A 22012-nucleotide genomic window follows, 5' to 3' on the forward strand; every position below is an offset into this window, starting at 1 on the left:
TCTTTCCTAGCTTCCGAAGCCTATTAAAATAAAGATCCCTTCCTTTCTTCCCTTGCTACTTCTCCTTTCCTTCATCTGAGACGTGAAGGAGAGCTGGGTCCTATCACACACTTTGATCTTCTGAAGGGAAAAATAAAGTACACACCAACAATACTTTAACTAGGAAACATATGGCAAAGCAAACTATATATATATATATATATATATATATATATATATATATATATATATATTCTCACAGACTTATGCAGCGGACATTCAGCAGAAGACCCATCCACAAGTCCGCGACAACTAATTTCTCCAATTTCTAGGATCAAGTCAAAGGATGCAAATCGTCGAGTACAACATGCAGGATCAAATTTGCATACATAAGCAGGCACGCAAGATCGCAATAAATCATGAATTAGCATCCACGGCAGATGGTCTACCAAAATGCCAACACAAGTCAAATGAAGCGTATTGATTATTATTTTTCTTTCCAAGCAATAACCAGGATTTGAACCTGGCCACAAACCCTTAGGAGGTAAGTACCAACAACTGTGCTGCGAATCACGTCAATCTATTACTGCAAATCATCTCAGATACCACGCATACATCTCTTCTGTGTAATGTGGGGCACGCCTATGATGCAAAGGTGACATAGTGTCGAATGTGCACCTCTATAAATCTATCATCTGTTCTGAAAATGCATCACCTGTGTGCACACATGCACAAAGACGCACAGAGGTAATGCTCATGCCCATGGGAAAAAGTTTCTGTAAGGTGTCATCAGCTGCAATCCATTAAACGTTGAAAACAGGAGGTGAGCAATCCAACAAAACTGGGAGCCCCTACTCCAGAAGAATGGAGATGCAGGAACAAGACTGTCCAGACATGAGCATAATGACAGTAATGGTGAAGTGGATAAAACTCTTCATGCAAGAGGTAGGAAAAGAAAATTAGTTTTTCGGACCAAACACTGCATCCAATCCTGAACCTTCTGTTCGAAAAATCCTGAAGACCTTTTGTCTGCCACCAAAAAATATAGCAACTTCTTCTTGATGGAATATTATTGTTTCTTTGAATACTTCAAAGCTTTTAACAGCAGACTTTTCTAAGCTGTCTTGGATGTATCCCAAAATTTGTTGCAAGAACAACATATCGCCAATCAGTTCAAGGATTGACTCCACAAATAAGATTTAGGATTACAACATTACACCAATTATAGCAAAATTCGATGATGTAATTCGGTCAGATATACTCAAACAGATGGGGCATAATCTTTAATTGCTGCAGCCAGCTTTGTGGTCTCTTCTTCATTCTTCATCCTTAATAAGTATGTACGGGCCACGACATCAGTATTGCCAGCTTCAGTACAGTTGGGCTGCCCAGAACCCTGAAATGCAACACTTACCATCACATAATGCTGACTAGAGACTAATAAATATTTGCTCTGACCATATTTGGGCCAGATTGTGTCATCTAAATTTCAGTTTAAGTTGGCTTCAGGAAAGGATTTTTGACCTGCATACTATGCATGTTAAGTTTGGGTCAAAATCATGACACGTTTTATGTCATAGCATTGTCACTGGAATGGTCAGGTTGATTAAGATACCGCAAATGCCTAGTTTCATAAAGCTTAAAAAGTTTCAACAAGTCCTGGGCCTAATCCAATACGGTGCAGAGAGGATATTTACTGAATTGCCAAGATCCCAGCCAAATGGTTTCCAAATCTTGCATGTAATCTACAGGTTCTAGTGATTAAATTTGTTCCAAGTTATTGATTCAAAATTTTTAGTTCAATTCATCAACTCTTTAAAACAAAAAAACTCATTCAGCAATGATCTAATTAATACTTATATGGATTATCAAATCAAAACTAAAACATGGTTTATTCTTCAGATGGCTCACAAAACAAGATGCTTGGGTTAATCACTTGCCCTGAAACCAAGTTTTTCCACCCCATTGCCATGCGTAAACACATACTTGGGCCATTACCCGGCTATGGTCTCAGCAATTCGAGGTCCTAGGAGGGCCAAACTAGGGATAAGCCTGGCATATTTTTGCACAAAGTGGCTGCCCCAAGACTCGAACCCACGCCATTGCACTTGCCAACCCGAGCCTTTGATCATTGCACTAAGCAATGGTTCCTATGCCTAAATACATACTTAAAAAGGATATAATATCTATAAATCGACATGCTCATATGAAGCGACAATGAAATTATAATTCTAGATCTCAAGATAAGTTACCAAAATATGAAATATCGAGGCAATCGTGTTCTTTTGAATGTTCAGCTTTATGCCTGGATATATCAAAGCATTAAGCAAGATTTTACCAACCTGCAAAAAAAAGAGAGAAAAATTTAAGCTCAAGAAAGAAAAAAATATGGCAAATAGAGCGGCACAGAAGGCCCCTACTGGCCCAGTAGAACTGAAACTTTATTGGGCTTATATCATACAGTAGTCGTTAGTTGACACCAGTAGCTTACAAGTTGCAGTCAAGAAAGCCCAATCACGAAAAACAAAAATTGAACAGACGGTCCTCAAAGCAGAATATTAAGAATAATGCACCTACAAGTCTCAAAAATAAGAGCCATACGCAAGGTTGAATTGGATCAAGATTTTAACAATAACATTCTAAAAATTTCGCTGACTAATTCGAAGAATAGTTCCAAGCCACCTATTCCGTAGAACTAGGTTTTAAAGTTCTATCTAGTATTAACTTGTGTGGTGGGAATTACTAGGATTATGTCTTTTCAGCAGTTAAGGCATCATAACACATCAACTCCTATATAGTTCTTATGTTCTGGATCCAAATGCTTATTAATTTTTCTAATGAGACAAATTCATTTAGAGAATACCAACAAATTCCAGGTTTTGTTCATGTATTCTAGTCCCATGGGAAGCTCATATACTAGCAGGACTGTGAGAAGCTTGAGTACTCCCTAGATCCCAGCAGATGTCATGTAAGTACTCAATAAATAGGGATTACCTGATAAAAAGCTAATAAAAAACTAAAATTAAGAAAGGTACAGGATTGATGGTTGCATAAAGTAGATTAATCCCTATGAACCTTTTATAAATGCCTATAACCACATGATCCATGTGATGCCATCGAATTGGTATCTCGTGATCCAATATATATAAAGTTCGATAAATAAAAGCAAGTGCTTAATTATAAAATTATCATGTCACTTACCACATTTTCTTTTTGAGATTACAGGTCACATACAACTTATAAAATTTTAACTAGTTGGGAAATGCACATCAATCTAATCAGTGTATATTTCATCTAATACAAACTGACATATGGATGCTGAAGGACTTAGAGTTTGAGAGATTTTACTTGTTATATAGTAAAAGGGGAACTTTTTTTAAAAGTAGTTGCTTCACAACTTCTTGAGGACTAGGAAACCTACTCTTTCAAAAAATTTCGAAATTAAGTTGGTATAAACTTTTAATTTTATTTTAGGAAGAGCGGGATTAACTACTGATGCAGATTTATTATTACTTATCATTTTCATGAAAATCACGGAAAAGTTGGGATAATTCACTCACAACTCACAGGGAGATTGGGATCAACGCACCATTGAATGTTGTCAAGCATATATAGATTTTGGACTTAAATATAGAAAGAAGGAAAAAAGAAAAAGTCTGGGATTATAATCCAGATAATTGATCCTTAATCTTTCGATCATTTATGAGATCTTGATGCATTTGATTGAAAAATCATATTATTCCAACTAGATGCAGCAATTTGATCCGTACAAACTGAATATTTTATTTATCTACGTTAACCGTTCGTATACCTTTATTGCTTGGTAAGAGAATGCTATAAGTCATTTGTTGTATCTTATCTTTCTATTCTGCATTGAATATGGGAATTCTATACATAAGAAATCTAATACATGACCAATTTCAGAATTTAAAAGAAATATTACATAAAGTTCAGCCATAAAATCAGGATACTAATGATCACTTACAAACCCACAAGGATCAAACTAAAGAACATACATCATTTCGGATGACAATTGTAGGCTTTGATTCTTTTGTCGCTTTCTTGGCAGCTTCCTTGCATTTGATGGATAGCTGGCCCATGCCCATATCTTTCCAACCCTTCTCTGCAGGATTGTCTGGCTGAAAATATCAAAATATAAACAATGTTAGAATTAGGTACTGAGGTCCGAATAGATGAAATCCAGTAGCTCGATACAACTCACTGGATAAACCCTGAGTGAAAGACGTTATGTAGGCAACTCAACAACAAAAGGATGGTAATTTTCTCATGTTAATCAACAAGAGGAAAAATTCAATGTATAAACGACTTAAAGATCTCCTTGTATACCTTCTTGAGGATACAACTATGAAACTGTTTTGGTGCCTTTAATTTCACTTGCCTGCAACAGAACTTGCAGGGGTCTGTCTACAACTGCAGTCTCAACTCACAAGAATTACTGTTTTCTGTTTTTGATGCCTGAAACTATGGACAGCAAGTGCAATTGCTGTTTGGTTGTCTTATATAGAGGTTTTTCGCAACCAAAACAATTGACCTGGTAAATTTACTCCCTTTAGAAACTGTGAACTGTTAATTTTATTACAGCCGTGACCAACAATTTACTTAATTTTATTACAGTTGTGATCAACAATTTACTCTGCATGTCATTACTATAACCATATTATTACAGAACACATTATTATAGTATATATCATATTTTTAGCAATACTATAATACAGTAATAAAATACATTGATATATATCTACTCTGTACATGATATTATTATATTTATCAAATGTCTAAGTTATTATTATATCATACATAATGTTATCAACATAGCATATAATTGTATTACTATAATACAATACTTATTATCATATTCTGTTAATATATTTTATATATTAATTAAATATGGTCGCTTTATTATTTCTTATGTTATGAATATACGATAGTAATAAAAACTATAATGATATTAGTAACATGATAATATGATATAATATGTCAATAAATTATTATCTATTTTATAATATAATATATAATGCCATAAAATAAAGTATCACTGTAATATAACAATAAGTTTATGCTAATAATATCACAGGATTGTTGATAAGATAATAATGTCATATAATAATATCAGCATATTTATATATCATATTTCTTATGCTATATTTTATTATTTTATTATATCATAAACTTTATAGTACTATTTCAGTTGCATTACATAAAAGGGTATTAATAATTTACTATAACAATACTGTATTAATAAGATGGTCAATTTTTAAATAATAATATAAGGATAAATATTATCAAATTCATAATTATTAAGCCTGGATCATAGTTCAATCAGGTGAGGGTTCCAGGTCACTAGTTGGTCGGACCAGGTTTATATTAAATATTTTATAATTATTGATATGTTTCTTGTTTTGAATACTAACTAAATCACAAATATCTACATTCTATATTACTCTTTAATTGTGATATAAATAGGAAATAATCCAAAGTTATTTAATTTTATAAAATATAAATATAATATGAAAAAACATATAGAATTTACTGATATTTCATTGTTATAATATATTTTCAATTATTATAAATATTAGTTTTCCATAATGGGAGAAATTATAATTTTATGAAAAGAATTGACTATCTAAATTTTATAACCTGTACATAATAAATATCACATACACAATATTTTCTGTATCATATACAGAAAATATAGACAATAATATCTTCTGCAGCATATAATGAAAAATCATCACAATAGCACCATAGCGACTACCGTCTTTGTGGTTGGGAGTTGTTTGAGCGTGTGAGGGAACAACGGTTCGAATCCCAATCAACCCTTGAAGTTTTTTAATTAAAAACAGTGTGGTTGACCCAGGTGTATCTGCCCTGTTTACCAGGTTTCACAAAAACCAGCTGGTCCAAGCTGGTTCTTGACGGGTCAATTGCAAAAAACAGTCCCAACATGAAACCACACCGGACAACCGGTTCCCTGGTTTTCTTGTCCGACCGGCTGACCCAGTCTGGTTTCAATAACTACAATGATATTATATTAATAAAGGTATGTTCCTCGAGAGGATGAAAGGGGAACCCTCATGATGAGAAGCAGGTGCAATTCAGTCCGCAGATATGCTGCAACCACTAGCTGCAAGTGCACTCAACCAAATTTCTTGGTGAGTGGTTTAGCAACAGAACGACCACAAGTTGCCAGTCATTGCTCAAGTGAAGTGAATTGCAGACAAACACACCTACAAATGCCTGCCTAAAGTCACTTGCAGCAAATTAATTTGCACCTTGCTCGGTCTCAAGCAATTAAAGAGCCCCTATATAAAACAATGTAAAATTACAATACTGCAAGTGCATGAATCCAAGCTAGTAAAGTAATACAGCACTAGAAGATGATTACGGATAGCAAGATGAATACCTTTACATAAACCTTGCATTTGGCTTCATGGACAACAACAACTCCCTTCTCTTCAGTTTTTTTCAAGGACGGACTGCTTGGCTGCTCCAGATCATTTTCTACTCATCCACAATAAGAAAAATTAAATTGTAAAAATTATGCTTCATGAGTCTATATTTACATTAGTAAACAAGGAATACTCACATTATTTAGCAGAAAACAAACTAGCATGCATAAATAGATTAGAAGTTAGAACAGTTGAACTTGATGTTTGGTACAGTATAGATAACTGCTTCCCCAATTTGGAATCTTAAAGTTAGAAGAACAGTTATGACCAGCATTGGCACAAAACATGTTCAAAAACAAAATTACGCAAGTTCTCCAGATCAAAAGTAATTCTGCCAAAGATTGTGTGCAAAGAGATTCCAAATGACAACTAATAATGGAGTAAAGAGATTGTTTTAAAAAAACAAATTTCAGTTTCAATATATATGAAATATGTCCATATTTTCCAAAATGGAACTATACAATCAATAAATTGATCCAACAATTTAAAAGGAAAATAACAAAAAAAAATGTTTTCTTTGCATTTTTCCCCTATTTATCAGGTCAATATGACATAGAATAGATACTAATTCGAGAATATAAATTGAAATTGTTGGAAAAATTGACAGCATGCAACTCTATAATCAAAGAAAGGAACTACAGACAACAGCAACTAAAAAACCCACAACCAACAAGCTCTTTAAGCCATTTGAAAAGTAGCTTTTGTATCCTTCAGAATCAGAGTTTCATAAAAGGTTATTTTGAGGTTAATGTCTCTAGCACTCGGTAATAAAGCAATCGTCCAAGACTTAAAGTAAAATCAGTGGATGGATTGCTTCTCACAAAAAGAGAAGGAAGCTTTGGTTATCATCTAAGAAAATAAAGTTTGCCTGAAAGATCTAGTGTCTCTGCTTCAAAGGTTCTTAACATGAAATATGAACCCTCACGTCACCGCTACGACCTTAACGGAGGAGATGCTTCATGAGGTGTTAGTAATTTCAGGAGAACAGTGTTCCTTGTAAAAAGCACTAGCTTACCCATGCAGGAGAATGACAAAACTATTAACATGAAAGAACCTGTCTCCACATTTTATCTCAAATATACTAAAAACATATTTGTTACCAAACTGTGAAACTGAAACCCTCTTTAATTTATAAGTTGGTAGTGATCCCCAAACTTCATATTCGCATAATGCATGATACTCATCTCACCTAAGCCATTTTCTTGAAAACTAGTTATTCAATAACCATGACTTGATGTAGAAAAGATCAATTCTGCTAAACATCCTGTTTGTCGCTGCAAGAAATATAATAATCTTCACAGAGTTTGATAAAGCACTTCACAATGATTGCGCTACCCTTTTTGTTCTTCAAACAGATAAGATTGCGTAGGACCTACTCAATTTATGAAAGCAAACATATATTGGATTCCCTGTAATCAGGCAATGCTTAAATGATTCCTTGAACTCTTTACTGCTATACAATTCAGGCATCTAACTGGGGATGGAACCATGATTTGCAGTACTGGTTTCGGAACCCATACCAGTATCATGCTGGTCTGGTATAGTGTTGATATCGTTTGGTTCGTAGTATCGACACTCGAGTACCATCAATTTGCTATCAGTACATTACAATATGACATGTATGGGGTGGTATAGTCCGATACTGCAAAAGTGCAAATTATGGATTTCTTTGAGTTTCACTAGATAGAAGTGGGGCTTACAAATTAAATGTAGCAAAAAATACAACTTTAGATATCTCTTTGGCTACAAAACTTTCCAGACAATGCATGCAGCAAAAATCGAACTGGAGTCTACAAGGAAATCGTGTACCATGAACATAGAACTAAAACAATTTAACATTTTACTCATATGATGGAAGGAAAATTCGATGTACCACATAATATTCAAAAATAAACAATACCATAGATATGACTCTCCATTTGTTGTTTAAACAACAAAACCCCAATCAACCCATTGCAGGATTCAAAATCAGACCTCCTCAATATAAAATGGAGAACTGAACCATTGAAACAACCAGCTAGAGACAAGCCTCATGATAATCAAAAGCACCAATTATACATAGTTATCCTAAGAACATAGTCTTCCCATTTCTTACCTTCATCTATATCACCTGAAGCTTCAACTTTTGGGGTAGCAAAACTTTGACTTCCTGACAAAAACAACAGATAAGAACTATAACTCTCTAACCCCCAAGAAAAGCATACAACAACAACAACAACAATTGAAGTCTAACATGAAGGATGTGGCACAATCAGGTCTACAAGCTACCTCAGCAGTCAAATATGCATGTAATTTCTTTTAAGACACCTACATTTGTCAGTCTGACATGCCATGAATAAGTATTTTTTGTTTCTGATACTCTTAATCTCAGATATCCACTTTGCTTTATGATAATCCAAAAAAATTAGTACAGAACCATTAAGTATTACAAAAACAGTTTTAAAAATATGCAAGTGTGCACAAACAGGACCAAAGTACCATCTGTGAAGCATGGATATGGCAAGACACCTTGTAGATATACCAATATGTAAATGATACAGCTGTGATACAGTAATAAATAAATATAATTTTACATATACGTAATAAAGCACCCATAAAGCATTACAAGTAACTCCATGCTTCATACAATAATGCCAACATCCACAAACTGCATCATTTAGTACTACTTAAATCCATAGAACATAGTTTATACCACCCCATATAATATCATCAACAGCATAACTATTATAGTTTATACTCTATATAAAATCACCATCCACCATGCCCATATTCTTGTTAACATTCATGAAAGATCATTAAAAAAAAGATAAACTTCTTCCCTCATCACCAAATGTATCCAACAAGTACCTGGAGCCTTTTTTTAGTTTTAGAAAAAAATTGAAATAAGTATCCAAGGCATATCCTAGCTGTCCCTAGCAAGTATACATATCTGACATGTATCAAATATAGATACAGCATGCAGCCAGTACTATCCATGCACCCAAGCTATCCAAAAACCATGCCTCCAGTATACAATTACAAAGACAGTGACCTACCAGGAAAAGTTGATGTTTGACTAAAAGAAAATAGACCAGAGCTTTGTGAACCCGAGCTCTGAAAGCTTGAAAAGCTCGTCCCTGCAGCCTGTTTCGTGATCCCATTGTTTATGTCAGAGCATACTGTGGGTTTACTGTTCTCTGATACAACCACCAAATTCTTTTGACTACTTGGAGAACCTGCAGGTAGTTGTGTATTGGTAAGAATCATATAAGAAAGCATAAAACACCATTTAAAAATTGTACCAAGTCTGTCAGCAACTAGAAGTACCAAAACATACATGTAGAAGCTGGCAATTGACTAAAAGAAAATAGACCCAAACTCCGAGAACTCGAATTCTGCAAACTTGAAAAGCTAGCTGATGAATCTTGTTTTGCAAACCCATTGTATTTATCATGGTGTGAATTGGGTTTATCATTCTCTGGTACCGCTGCTGAGTCTCTCTGATCACTAGAAAAAACTGCAGTTGATGTACTTCCTGATTTTCCAGCACTCGCCCTAAGCCAATCCACGACATCCTTGAACTTCTCCTGAAATTTTAAAAATAAATGATGTAAACAAGGAACAACTGTGTTCACATTCTAATGTTCGGGAGAACGTGACCCAGCATACACCAATATCATACTGCTCCATCTCTCAATATATAAGGAAAAGGTTCAGCAAATGAATCTATGCCAACTTCACCATGAGTTGGAACAGGAATGAACCATATGATTTAGATCTTATATGTCAGTCAGATCTTTTATGATGATTAATACTCTACTTCTTTTTTGAAGATTCTAGCATTTCATATTCTACACGCAAACATCCAGGCCTGCCTGACAAGAATTAGCCAAGCTCTCACTTTTGGGGCTTTTCAGAACCTTGCATCTGAAAATGCACTGCAGCTCAAATTGCAAGCAGCGGGAATTGCATGTAATTCAACACGTTGTTGAATCTACTCTGTTTGAAAGGCTGTAGCTGGAGATATTGTAAGTTGAAGGAAACCATTTAATTACATGAAATCACAGGAGATGCAGTTAGCCTACAAATGAGGTGGTGAGCTTACCTGCATTCTGGATTACTACAAAATATTCTTTGTGCACTTAATTAATTTATTTTAATATGATTGTGCAATGATAATTTTATATTTACTAAACTTGCTGCAAATTTGAGATTATTCATCCAATAATAAGTGTTACTGAAACTTAAAAATGAAAATCAGAATTATAAAAATACAGTTTGCAAGGAAGTTTCAACTAAAAAGTTAGTCCTTTCAAGTTCAAAGTTCGAACAATTAAAAATAATAATAATCTCTAATAGAGGCATCTGTATGTTGTCCAAAGAGCTGTTGGACATGAAATGAGAATGTCTCAACTCTCAAGTTCTTCAGTCAAGAACTTAACAACAATTTTTAAAAGCAGTATGGAACAATAATCGCCAAAGAACAAGATTGCAGCAACTAGTGACAAAGAATAGAAATAAAACTACAAGACTGGATTTTAGCAAATAATCTGACAAAACCAACAATTAGCTCAAGGAGTATCATAATTCACTAATAGAGTAACTATAGGGTTCGTGGAAAAAATGAACTTTACCCAAACAATGAGAAGAAAAAACTGAGAAAAAAAGAGAGAAGAGAATAGGAAGATTGAGGAAAATGCAGATCAGAGGTATGATAAGAAAGCAAAATGCAAAAGAAACTCTATGCATTGTCAATATGAAATCCTTAACCAAAGAAAAGAAAAATCAGGCAAAAAAAAGAGAAAAAGTTCTGGCCTGGTGACCAAGGGGGACAGAGAGTGGACCACCAGGTTGATGATCTGTTAATCCTCTCTCTGTGTGATCAGCCAGGCAGCTGGCTTTGGGAGAGATGCGAGGCAGGTGGGGCACATCCTCCACAATCGAGGTACTAGACAGACTGGGGATTTGTCCGAAGGGCGCTAATTCTGGCAGGAAAGGAATCAGGAAGGGAGATCGCAACAGAGATCTAGCCAGCTGTGAGGGGTTTAGCAGGAGACAGTGAGGAACCAAAGGAAAAGGGGTGAAGAGGTTGGGATGAAAGGAGAGTGATGGCATGGAGAAGAGGAAGGTGGGGACGAGGGGGGCAGGCACTGCATGGATGAGGAAGAGATCTCAATCAGTAAGCCGCGCTCCCTTCTCTCTCATGGATGGATGGGGTGAGGTTTCAAGTGGAGTAGGAGGTTTCAGGTAGAGCGGGTGACTCAAATTGATTCGGTATGCTCCAGCTGCTGCAGATCATCCCACAATCATTTCGGCCACGGGTCAAGTTGCTGCAGCTCAGGCCTAAGCTGCAATCCAGTCTTCTTTGCATCGTGAATTATTGCATCATTTGAGATGCTCACACCAAAAGGGCTAGACCCAAGTGCAGCTCAACCTGCAAACAGGTGGAAATACAGCATTCCAAAAGGGCCCTTGTAAGATTTACATGTAATATGGAAGACATACAGTGTTTGTTTTTCCACAGACATCGAAACATTACACCTCAGCTTAGGAGGAAAAAAATCTTATGTCTCTACAGTTTCCGCCTTCTGAAATTTCTCAATTATATAAAATTACAAAAACATGCTTGTTATCAATAAATGTGCAAGAAATGTATTAAAAGGGAATTAACTTCAAGTTACATTGCTGATATTATTGAAAGCTTGCCTGTATAATTTTTCAGCAAACTTTAAATACCAGACCAAGTGATCGAAAATTTCAACCAATCCCACATCATCAAAACTTCCTTTAGACTCTGCATAGGGAATAGCTTCAATGTTCACAAAGAATAACCAACTTAATTAGTAATTATGCCTTGAAGTGAAATTGTATGATGGGTAGCCAAATTAATAATCCATATTATTCATCATGATCTAAAATATCATTAATAATCCATATTATTCATCATGGTCTAAAATATTTTAACTATGTATAAACAGAAATTCAGATGTCTTATAGGCATATTACCTATCTACAAACAATCAAATATATGGTTTTCCAATAACACAGAGAAAAGATTTACATACATCTATGGTTGTGAACTAGTGCATGTATATGTGGAAGTATGTAGAAGTTAATGAACATCACCAATCATCAAATCTAATGGCAGGCACAACATATGTTACAGCACAAGGTACAACTAAATTAATTAAGCAATGGAAGCACTAAAGCCATTCCCATAAAAAAATCATGGTCACTTAAGAATTCCTATACCATATATAAAAGTTTTATAGCCTACTTTACACAAATTTAAAGAAAATATGCCTTTATGGAGTTATAGCTGGTTCTGAGAGGAAAGGTGGGAAAGAAAACCACAATTTCATCTCTACTATACAAAGCAAATGCATGAAACCAACTTCCTAACTTCGACAACAGATTGTCATTATTCAAGGTAATTAATTAACTAATCGCCTTTATTCTTTGGGAACTACATCTCCATTTGCTCAAAAGCAGTATTTTATGTACCGACTGCACCAACAGGTGCAGGCATACTATTATGGGTGGCAACGGTCAAGTCGGGTTTGGGTCGGGTTGAGATCACATATCAAAGCCTGTAGGGCCTGACACAAACCCAGCCCAACACACAGGCCGTTCAAGAATGCCCAAACTGCCAACCTGCTAACCTGTTTTACTCGGCCCAAGCCTATCTAATTTTGAGTTCCATATTTTAATGGGCAGCCTATTTTGTTGTAGTTTTTTGATTAAATCACATGACATAACAAAGTAAATAAAATAACAATATAAATCATTGAGACAATGGCTCACGTTCACCCCACAAATCCATCAGTTAAAGAGAGATAAATATAAATGCATAAAATATTAAAATAACATAACATATCCCCCCAACCAGGCGTGTTGAGGGGCCCTAATCCGAATCTAAACTGACCCACACTGGTAGCTCAAGAATGACTGATCCATGCCCAACCCCGAACCCAAAAGGTCCAGGTGAGACAGGTTGAGTCCAGGCTTGGTCAAAAATTACCACCCCTATAATGTAACATACCAACATGGAATCTCCCATACCAAGCAAAGTTGTCAAAGGCTCAAGGTGCACTGGTTGATGGCTTGATGTTCCCATACAGGAGAGAGCAGAAACCCACTACACCACACCCTAGAGCTCCATTAAACTCCTTGAAGTTCCTCTTCCCCCATTTTCCCTTACGGAATCAGCCACTCAATTACTTTTCTCTCAGCTTATTAACTGTGGAGCTATGATCAATGGCTAAGATTCATTTCTGCACGTCTAATCAAGAGATGAAGATTTATTTAAGACAATCACACTTTTTTTGCATCTTAGAGCCTCAATGAAGCACATGCCCATAGGATTTCCATGCACCTCTCTAAACGGGCATCTCCTCACTCCAGGCAAGGCACTTGGGGTCGGCTTCACTTATGCCTTGTGCCTAGGTGCAATTTTCACCACTATATCGAGTGTCAACAACAAGGGACGTACTACACTGACACTTGGTATATGAAGGATCAGTTGGGTACCAATATGAATACAGAAACCGCGGCTTAAAATTTTGCTAAGATGCACAATTATTCATTCTATGCTTGTCAAACATAAATCAGCTTTAATATAATTTAATATCTGATTACCATACATAAATTGTCAATCTTCGTAATTGGCATTTTACTCATTGCCTACTCTCCTTTTACAATTTCTCGTAATGTGCATTGCACAAAAGGACTACACCTCACAGTAGAAACAATAAGGTTTCATACAAGTAATCCCTAGACATAATGGAGTTTCAAAACCATTGCACTAGAAGATTAAGGTATCACTAAAGTCCTTAATATTCTTACATCAATAAATGATATAAATTTTAGTTACCTTTTCATACGTTTATACCAACAGCACTATTAGTACAAACGCAATTACAACAACAAAAAACAAATTCTAGTAGTGATATGCTGGTAGTGATCCTTACAAGTCTATATAATGATTCAAAATAAGAAATATTCCCTACTACCAATAGCTGCAACTGTATAAAAACATATATAATAACATAAATAATAACACAATTATGGCATAAATAATGTCGCTTCGGTCAATGAGGATAACCTAAAGATGTTGAGGACCGTAGTTCACATTACAGAGCAAATAGAGTTTATAACACAATGTAAATGGAAAGAGTGACTCATAAATCAAACTCGTAATATTCAAATCAAATGAAGAATTCAGAAGGGGATCTTATAGTTTAATAGTAATCTTTTAGACCTAAATCTAATTGAAAGAAGTAAAATTAATGGTGTCATTTGCTAAGAACAAATTATGGCATGAATCAAATTGAAACAAAGAAAAATAGTGTGATTACATGATTTACATATAGAAAATATTCCAGATCAACCAAATGACCAGCAGATAACCTAATATGAGAATTTGCTTAACTTTGGTAGATGATACAAAAGAATGACGAAGTGGATGGAATTAGGGAAGGGTTCATGAGGGGCGCCTCCAACTACTTAGCATATAATGAATGCCAATATAGCTTATTTCACACGAAATATAGATTGGTTGACTATTTGACTAGCTTATCTGGATCAATTAGTTAAGTGGCAGGAATACCACATGGATTTTAAATAAGTACCTTAAAGATTAGAATGCTGAGATGGGGCAAGACTAATAAAGTAGGGTTCCCGATCAATATATTAAAAAAATATGTGAGAATTACACTGGTGCGAAAAATGTATTTAAAAGGTTCGCTCACATCGCACAAAAATCCAAGACCAAATTTAGTTTTACTGGAGAAGGAAAAGACATAATAAACTTTTGATATAGAGGTATAGAAAGATATAAGAATAGTTGCTGAGATAAAACAGAAAATGGATGAGAGTTGATGCCATTATAGCAATTATGCTGATGAACCAAATTGGTGTATTAAGGCTTAACAAGTGATCATCATCTGACTCTATACGTGGATATTGTAAGAAAGAGAGACCCTTGTAATCTAGGCACAAGATATCAACATAAATACCATTTTAGACAGCTATATGGTAAAGCATTTTTACAATTGTCAACATATCACAATATGCATGTCATGTTAAGTGCAATTGTATGATAAGGAGCTTACCATGATGTGTGATGCATGAGATAAATAGTCTTTAACACCATCTTCCCAAAGCTCATCTGGATGATTTTGCAACTGTAACTGTATCCAGCTGCTCACATTGAATAAAAAGATTCAATAAATTTCAAAGAAGCTCTGAAAGAACAAAGTTACAAGATACAGACAGACAAATATAGATACACACACACCCATCTCTCTGTTTTATGTACATATGTATGTATTTATAGGCCCACAACACCAGGCATCATTATGGCTCAATTAAACATAAATAACAATATTTAAGAACTGAATTCTATTCAATAAATGATATGACTAGTCCCCAAAAAGAAGACTTTTAGGATTACACAGTTTCCATAATGTCACCAAAAAAAGGCATAAAAGAGTAGCAAAATTGAATAATTGCTTTCAGCTTATACATATTGCTTTCAGCTTATATATATTGCTTTCAGATATAGATATGACCATCAATTCTCAAAGAAGGCAAAGAAATGCAATACAGATATCAAAACTTTGATCATATGGAATCAATTCAACGACTATTTGTATATTTAAACACAAATGTGTCACTAAAGTTGATCAATTTAACAGTTCATCTTCCTGCACACTTGTCTTATATAAGCCATAGCCATACTAATATTACCTTTTTCCTCCAAAGTCCCTGATGACTAGCCCAAAGACCTCCACGTACCCAATATAATTATCAGAATAACAACCAAGTTAATAGCATGAATTTTTCCCCTTTTGTGCATGATTAAGCACATTCAAATGGAAATATAACAACAAGAACTAAACTTTGTTTTTCCTTTTGCCCATGATGAAGAAATACAATGTGCCTTTTACATACAACAGATGTCATTTGTTTATGGCCAAAAAACACGCCCACAGGCTCGTGCAGGACGTGCAGCACTGCTCTTCCCGGCAAAGCCTACCAATGCCACCAACCCGTTCGTGCGTTGGCGGCCCGTTGCAACGATTGTAAGCAGCATGTAAGTGGGCATGGCCCTTCCTCGCAGAACATGCATCCAGGCTGCCCAGGATGCGAGCCCCTCGCACACAGGGGCGCCCCTCCTTGCCAGTCGTGATGTGAGCCACATGTGCACGGGATGCGCGCCCAGGCCAGCCACGACTGCAATGCTCCTTGATGCAAGATGACACATGAATAGCACTACCCACACACACTAATCGTGAATTCCCAAGCTAAAACCAATAAAGTTGACAAAAGTACAACCAAATTTTTCCATAAACTGCCATGAAGCAATATTTATCACCTCTACTGAGCAAAATCTCTCCCCAATTCCTTTATGCTGTAGTCATATATGTATCAGAATTCTACTCTAAATCAGACCTCTCACATCTTATTTTTCCTTAATCAAGAAAGATCTGGTCTCTATTTAAAATGGTTCTATGAAACATGCAATGGTAACAAAAACAGAGCCACAACATGCTTTCACAGAAGATAAGCACAAAGTCCTGCTTTCGAGAAGTCCTCTCCTTGCAATAGCAAAGAAAAAATCTCCTAGCATGGACAACAACAAGGTTCTTAAAAACAGCCTCCTAGATGCCTGGACAACCCAATAGCCTAACACTGGGCCTTTCAAAGCCTTCAGGGGGGGCAACTGCCTAGGAGTATAGGTAGGCACCAAGGCACAAATGTGTTGCATCATTTTTGATATTCTTACATAAAGAATTTCCCCTGTATTCTCAGATATTAAACAAACATGTTTACTGGTTTACTGAAAATGTTGTAGGCAAAAACAACACAGTCATATGCAAATAGTAGAAATAGATGATATTGATGTTTGAAACACAAAATAAGTAATGACAAAGCCATATTAATGATGACAGCTTTACCATTACTGCCTTAAACATGACACCAAAAGACAACCAAACACCAGATTGAAAAGTGAAAAAATATGCTTTCTTGTATATAGTGGTGTCGAGCCAAAGTAACGACCAAAAGATGAATAACATGTTATAATATATATACATATATATGTGCATGACGGCATGTATATGAAAGAGGGAGAGAGCTAAACATAAACTATGAGCATAGAAAATAAAAAGAAACAAAAGAAAAACGACCTGGCAAACTGGGTATTAAGAGCCCTCACATGCTGGCTAGCCAATAGTGCCCGTTGAATATCTAATGGTGGTCCTGCCATCAGATGCTGATGGGAAGACTCCACCCTGTGAACATCAAAAGAGGGTGCGTCCATTACTCTTTTACTTGGTAGCTGCATCATTTTAAGAAAATGAAAAGAAAAATGCTTCACAAGCAAACCCAAAAGCACATAAAAATTATTCGGAAAGAAAAAAATGCTCCACAGTCAGGAAAAGCAATCCTTTCATGACAATAGTAGCAAATCACCAGTATGAATTATATAACGTATGCATAAAAAAATCTAATTTTCACCACTGAAAAGAATAGCAAGTTATGGAAAGTAATCTGATTAAGAAGTATCAGAAAATCATAAAATTCAATCATAATGCCTTCAAAGTACCAATAAGAGCCAAGTAGATATTAACCAAATTAAGTTGTGTATAATTTATAAATAAAAGGAGCTTCAAAGCATTTATATATTTGTATTACACAAAGAAGGGCATATGCATAGACTTCAAAAATACTTCCAACTTCTCTTTAGAGTAAGCATTTTTTTCAATACAACATCTTCTATGATGTTATAAATCAATGAAAAAGTTCGACAGTCGCGCACTTGAAAAGATATGATGAATTTAGAGAATGAAAATGTCCTCAAATATAAGATTTACAACATAACTCAATCAGCAGCATGGTGTATCTACTGCAAGCATCGAAATCTAATTATTGCCTCTGTAAGACAGATAAGGAAAAGTTATGGAAAAGTTATGGAAAACTGTAGATCTGATGAACAAATCAGTAATTCATGCAGTTCAAACAGTGCCTGTGAAGTATCAACTTCTCTAAATAAGAGCATCAATTTATATTAACATAAAGAAGGGCATAGGCATAGGCTTCAAAAATATATTCCAACTTCTCTGATTTTTTTTAATACGGCTGCTTCGATGATGTTATAAAACAAAGAAAACTCAAGACAAATCGACCATTTGAGAGAAAATATTGAATTCAGAAAATAAAAGCTTCCTCAAACATAAAATTTTCTTTTCTTGGAACTCTATATTGAACCATAAAAGATAAAAAAAGAAATCGTTATACGAAAATAAAACAGTCTTTGTTCACCGCCAAAACAAAGTATGTCGTCCTCCCGAATTAACAAACATCATAATGTTATTGTTCTAAAGCAATCAGAATTCTAAAGCAACTGAATTTTGGCCCAAAAGCCTAAATTGAAACATCTAGGAGAGGTTCCCCAAGGCACCAGAATCCCATTGCCACACGGCGTCAGGCCTCGGCGAACACAACACCAATGGAACAGCAACGGAGGAAAGCTAGGGTTTCCAGGTCCATGGAAGAGAGAGAAGGGAGCAGAAGTCCAGAGGGGAGAGAGACGTACGACGGAGTCGGGAGCGGAGTCGGAGAGGAGAGGGCGCTTGAATCCTCTCTTCATCGTGCGAGATGGGGGTCGAATCCGGCGGCGATACGGAAAAGTGACGCCGATACCGAAGAGAATCCCTAGGTGCCGGAAGAGAGAGGGGGAGGAGGGGCAAAAGCGCTCACGCCGATACACTGCGCGTGAATCATATACCGGCACGCAAAAAGCGGTGTAAGTGGTGGGCCCGGGCCGAGCAAAAATAATGGGCTTATGAAACGGGATTCGCTAGCCTTTGGGCGCATCCAAGCTCATGCCAGGCTCAAATTTAAACTTACGCCGTCCATTTATCTTATAAAATTTAGAAAGCATACTTTGAGATCATTTGATTAGCGATTTTTTTTTTTTTTTTTTTGATAGACGCAGATGGGCTACGCTCTCTCCCAATACTCCAAATAGATAAAGGCTCATGAAGATTATATGATATTATTGTTGACACAATATTAGTAACAATGCACATTAACAGCTTTTCTTATATAACTTCATCAACTTCTTTTCTGCATCTTTACTAAATTTTGCTTCTAGCTATATTATAATGAAAGTATCTTGCATCTCAATTTAATCATGAATATTAGGGCATGATTGGATCAAGCAATCCAGCCAACATGACAACAGCATTAGGCCTGCAGTCAAATCTCCAAGAGTCTTTTAGACCATTCCATTAGACCTGCATTTGGTGTTGGCAAAAGGAATGAAGGTTAATCATGAATGATGAACTCTATGCAAAGTGAAACCATTAATTCTAATAATCATCATGTAGCTTGACACTATTACCTGTCTCTTCCCACCACTGAGGAGGCTTCCACGTTCACCAACTAGTGTGTCGTATCCCTAAATCAAATAGATGGTTTTATAATACATACAAAGATGGAAGAGAAGGGGTGACGAGGATTCCAAAATGTATGAATCTGATTAGTATCGACCTGAGGAAGGGATACTATGAATTCATGAGCAATGGCAGGCTTTGGCTGCCTTTATTATGTCATCTTTGTAGGCATCCTCATCCGGTAGCCCATATGCTCCAACCGAACAGGACTGGATCTCGCAACGGAAATTTATCAAATTGTTACAAAAAAAAAAAGCATTAAAAAGATCTAATAAAAATAAAGAAGGAATTTATCAGGTCTCGCAACTAGAACCACAGCTATTAGCTCAAATCCATTGATCGATTGATTGTGCCAAAGTTAGTCGGTTTACCAAACTTCATCAACCTCCTACTCTACATAAAGGTTGCTCCTGTATATTATAACGGACGGGTAGAAATACAATTCTTTTATTTTTTTCTTCTTCTCCAAATATTTCAATATGGTATGAGAGCCACCGATCACGTAACTTGTTGTCGTCCTCTCTTCTACTTTTCTGTGGTCGTCGTCGTCGCTTGCAGATTCGCTGTTTCTCCTGCCTCGTTTGGGGGATAGCTGGAGCTTCGACCTCGGCGGCTTTCAAAACCTCCTTCTTCTCATCTAGATCCTCATAAAATTCTAGTTTTCTTTCTTTCTTCTTTTTCTCTTTAATTTTTTTTTTGTTATTTTTTCATTATTTTTTGTTTGACTTTCAATTTGAAGGTGATGCCGCCGGCCCACTTGGATCCTCATGGCTATAGTATTTTTTTTAACTCTAAAAAAAAAATAGCAGCGGCGCGTCAAACTATACCGTTAGAAGCTTGGTGAATAAACTTAGCAGGCGCGGTTTTGCTCCAAACCCTAACAGCAGCATGTCCAACCGTACCATCAAAAGCTTGACGAAGGTAAACTTGGCAGGCGCGGTCTCGCTCTAAACTTCAGCAGCTCCTACTCTTACTCTAGATCTAGTACGTTAGTTTTTCGGTACATTTGTGATCTAGTTTCCACGACTGATTAGCTTACGGACGTTTTTACTAAAGCATATCCTTCAGGCATCTTTTGATCTCTTGTTTCCAAACTGAAATTGGTGTCTACTTTACCATGTTGAGTTTGAAGGAAATGTTAGAATCCATTAATTGATTGATTGTATCAAACTTAGCCGGTCTTACCAAACTTCACCTTGATTGATTTGTGATTGATTGTGCCAAACTTAGTCGACCTTATCAAACTTCATCAACCTTCGAGTCTATATAAATGCTGCTCATGTACATTGTAACAAACAAGCAGAAATACAATTTTCTTCTTTTATTCTTCTTTTTCAACACTCATCTGGTAGCCAACGGATACTGAGAACAGGACTGGATCCTGCGACGTAAATTTATCAAACTGTTACAAAAAAAAAAAAAAAAATCTATGGAATGAAGGAATGGTTAAGCGTTAAAAAGATCTAATAAAAATGAAGAAGGGAATTATCAGGTCTCGCAACCAGAACCATAGCCATAGGTCAGATAAGGCATAAAAAATGTACTAAATTGACCCGTGGACGTCCAAGACTGACTTGATTCACTAAGGACTCAACCCTAGCCTGTTCTCTTTTATCAAATGTACGAACTTCTTCCCCTGCTATAGTTATGTATACCTCAAGTTGGCTGCCAATACATAATATCTCATCTCAATACTCTCTGTTTTTCTGCACTGGACAAAGAAAGGTTATAGATAAGTTTGAGTGGAACAACATCTTACCTCATAAAAGAGGATCTTACTCTTACCTCACAGAAGCGGGCAAGAAGTTGAACTACTGCACTTCTTCCAGCACCACTAGCCCCTGCTAATGCAGTTAATTTTCGGCAGTCAACAGTCAGGTTGATGCCAAAGGATAAGAGAACCAAACATCTGTCACCAATAGAGAAATGTAAACCTTATACCTGTATTTAAGAATCATATATTTTATTTTTTTCATTTACACAGACGTATTTACTTTAGATTGATATGAATAAAATCCAATTTTATCATTAAAAAAAAATAAATAAGTAGAAAAGTTTGAAATAAACCATATACCTCTATGCTTTAGAACCGAACAAAATCACCGAGATGTAAATGTTGAC

General features: G+C 35.9%; 1 protein-coding gene across 3 annotated transcripts; it reads right to left on the bottom strand.

Annotated features, from left to right (window-relative positions):
• Nucleotides 1-1022: 1022 nt before the first annotated feature.
• On the bottom strand, nucleotides 1023-19191 carry LOC103716852 (Pleckstrin homology (PH) domain superfamily protein). 3 transcript variants are annotated; one of them, XM_008805032.5, is made up of 10 exons: nucleotides 19030-19191; nucleotides 17621-17725; nucleotides 15542-15629; nucleotides 9766-10015; nucleotides 9485-9664; nucleotides 8545-8598; nucleotides 6404-6501; nucleotides 3996-4118; nucleotides 2232-2321; nucleotides 1023-1375 (listed from the first exon to the last, which is right to left on the bottom strand). In XM_008805032.5, the coding sequence occupies exons 2-10, from the start codon at nucleotides 17698-17700 to the stop codon at nucleotides 1241-1243; spliced, it is 1098 nt and encodes a 365-aa protein (XP_008803254.1). In that variant the 5' UTR covers nucleotides 17701-17725; nucleotides 19030-19191; the 3' UTR covers nucleotides 1023-1240. The 3 variants fall into 3 exon arrangements, with proteins under 3 accessions (XP_008803254.1, XP_008803252.1, XP_038978634.1); XM_008805030.5 differs by having other exon boundaries at nucleotides 17621-17772; nucleotides 19030-19190; XM_039122706.3 differs by lacking the exon at nucleotides 19030-19191 and adding an exon at nucleotides 18895-19000.
• Between the last annotated feature and the right edge of the window lie 2821 nt (nucleotides 19192-22012).

Source organism: Phoenix dactylifera, chromosome 3 (assembly GCF_051530095.1).
Source record: "Phoenix dactylifera cultivar Ajwa chromosome 3, Ajwa_hap1_PhDact_Kaust_v1.1, whole genome shotgun sequence".
NCBI classification, from domain to species: domain Eukaryota; kingdom Viridiplantae; phylum Streptophyta; class Magnoliopsida; order Arecales; family Arecaceae; genus Phoenix; species Phoenix dactylifera.

Coding starts and splice junctions, on each gene's coding strand:
- LOC103716852 (XM_008805030.5), bottom strand. CDS start 19,083: ATGAAGAGAGGATTCAAGCGCCCTCTCCTCTCCGACTCCGCTCCCGAC. Junction 17,773..19,029: donor ACTCCGCTCCCGACTCCGTC/GTACGTCTCTCT, acceptor AAAATGATGCAG/CTACCAAGTAAAAGAGTAAT. Junction 10,016..15,541: donor CTCATGCATCACACATCATG/GTAAGCTCCTTA, acceptor TTAAAATTTCAG/GAGAAGTTCAAGGATGTCGT.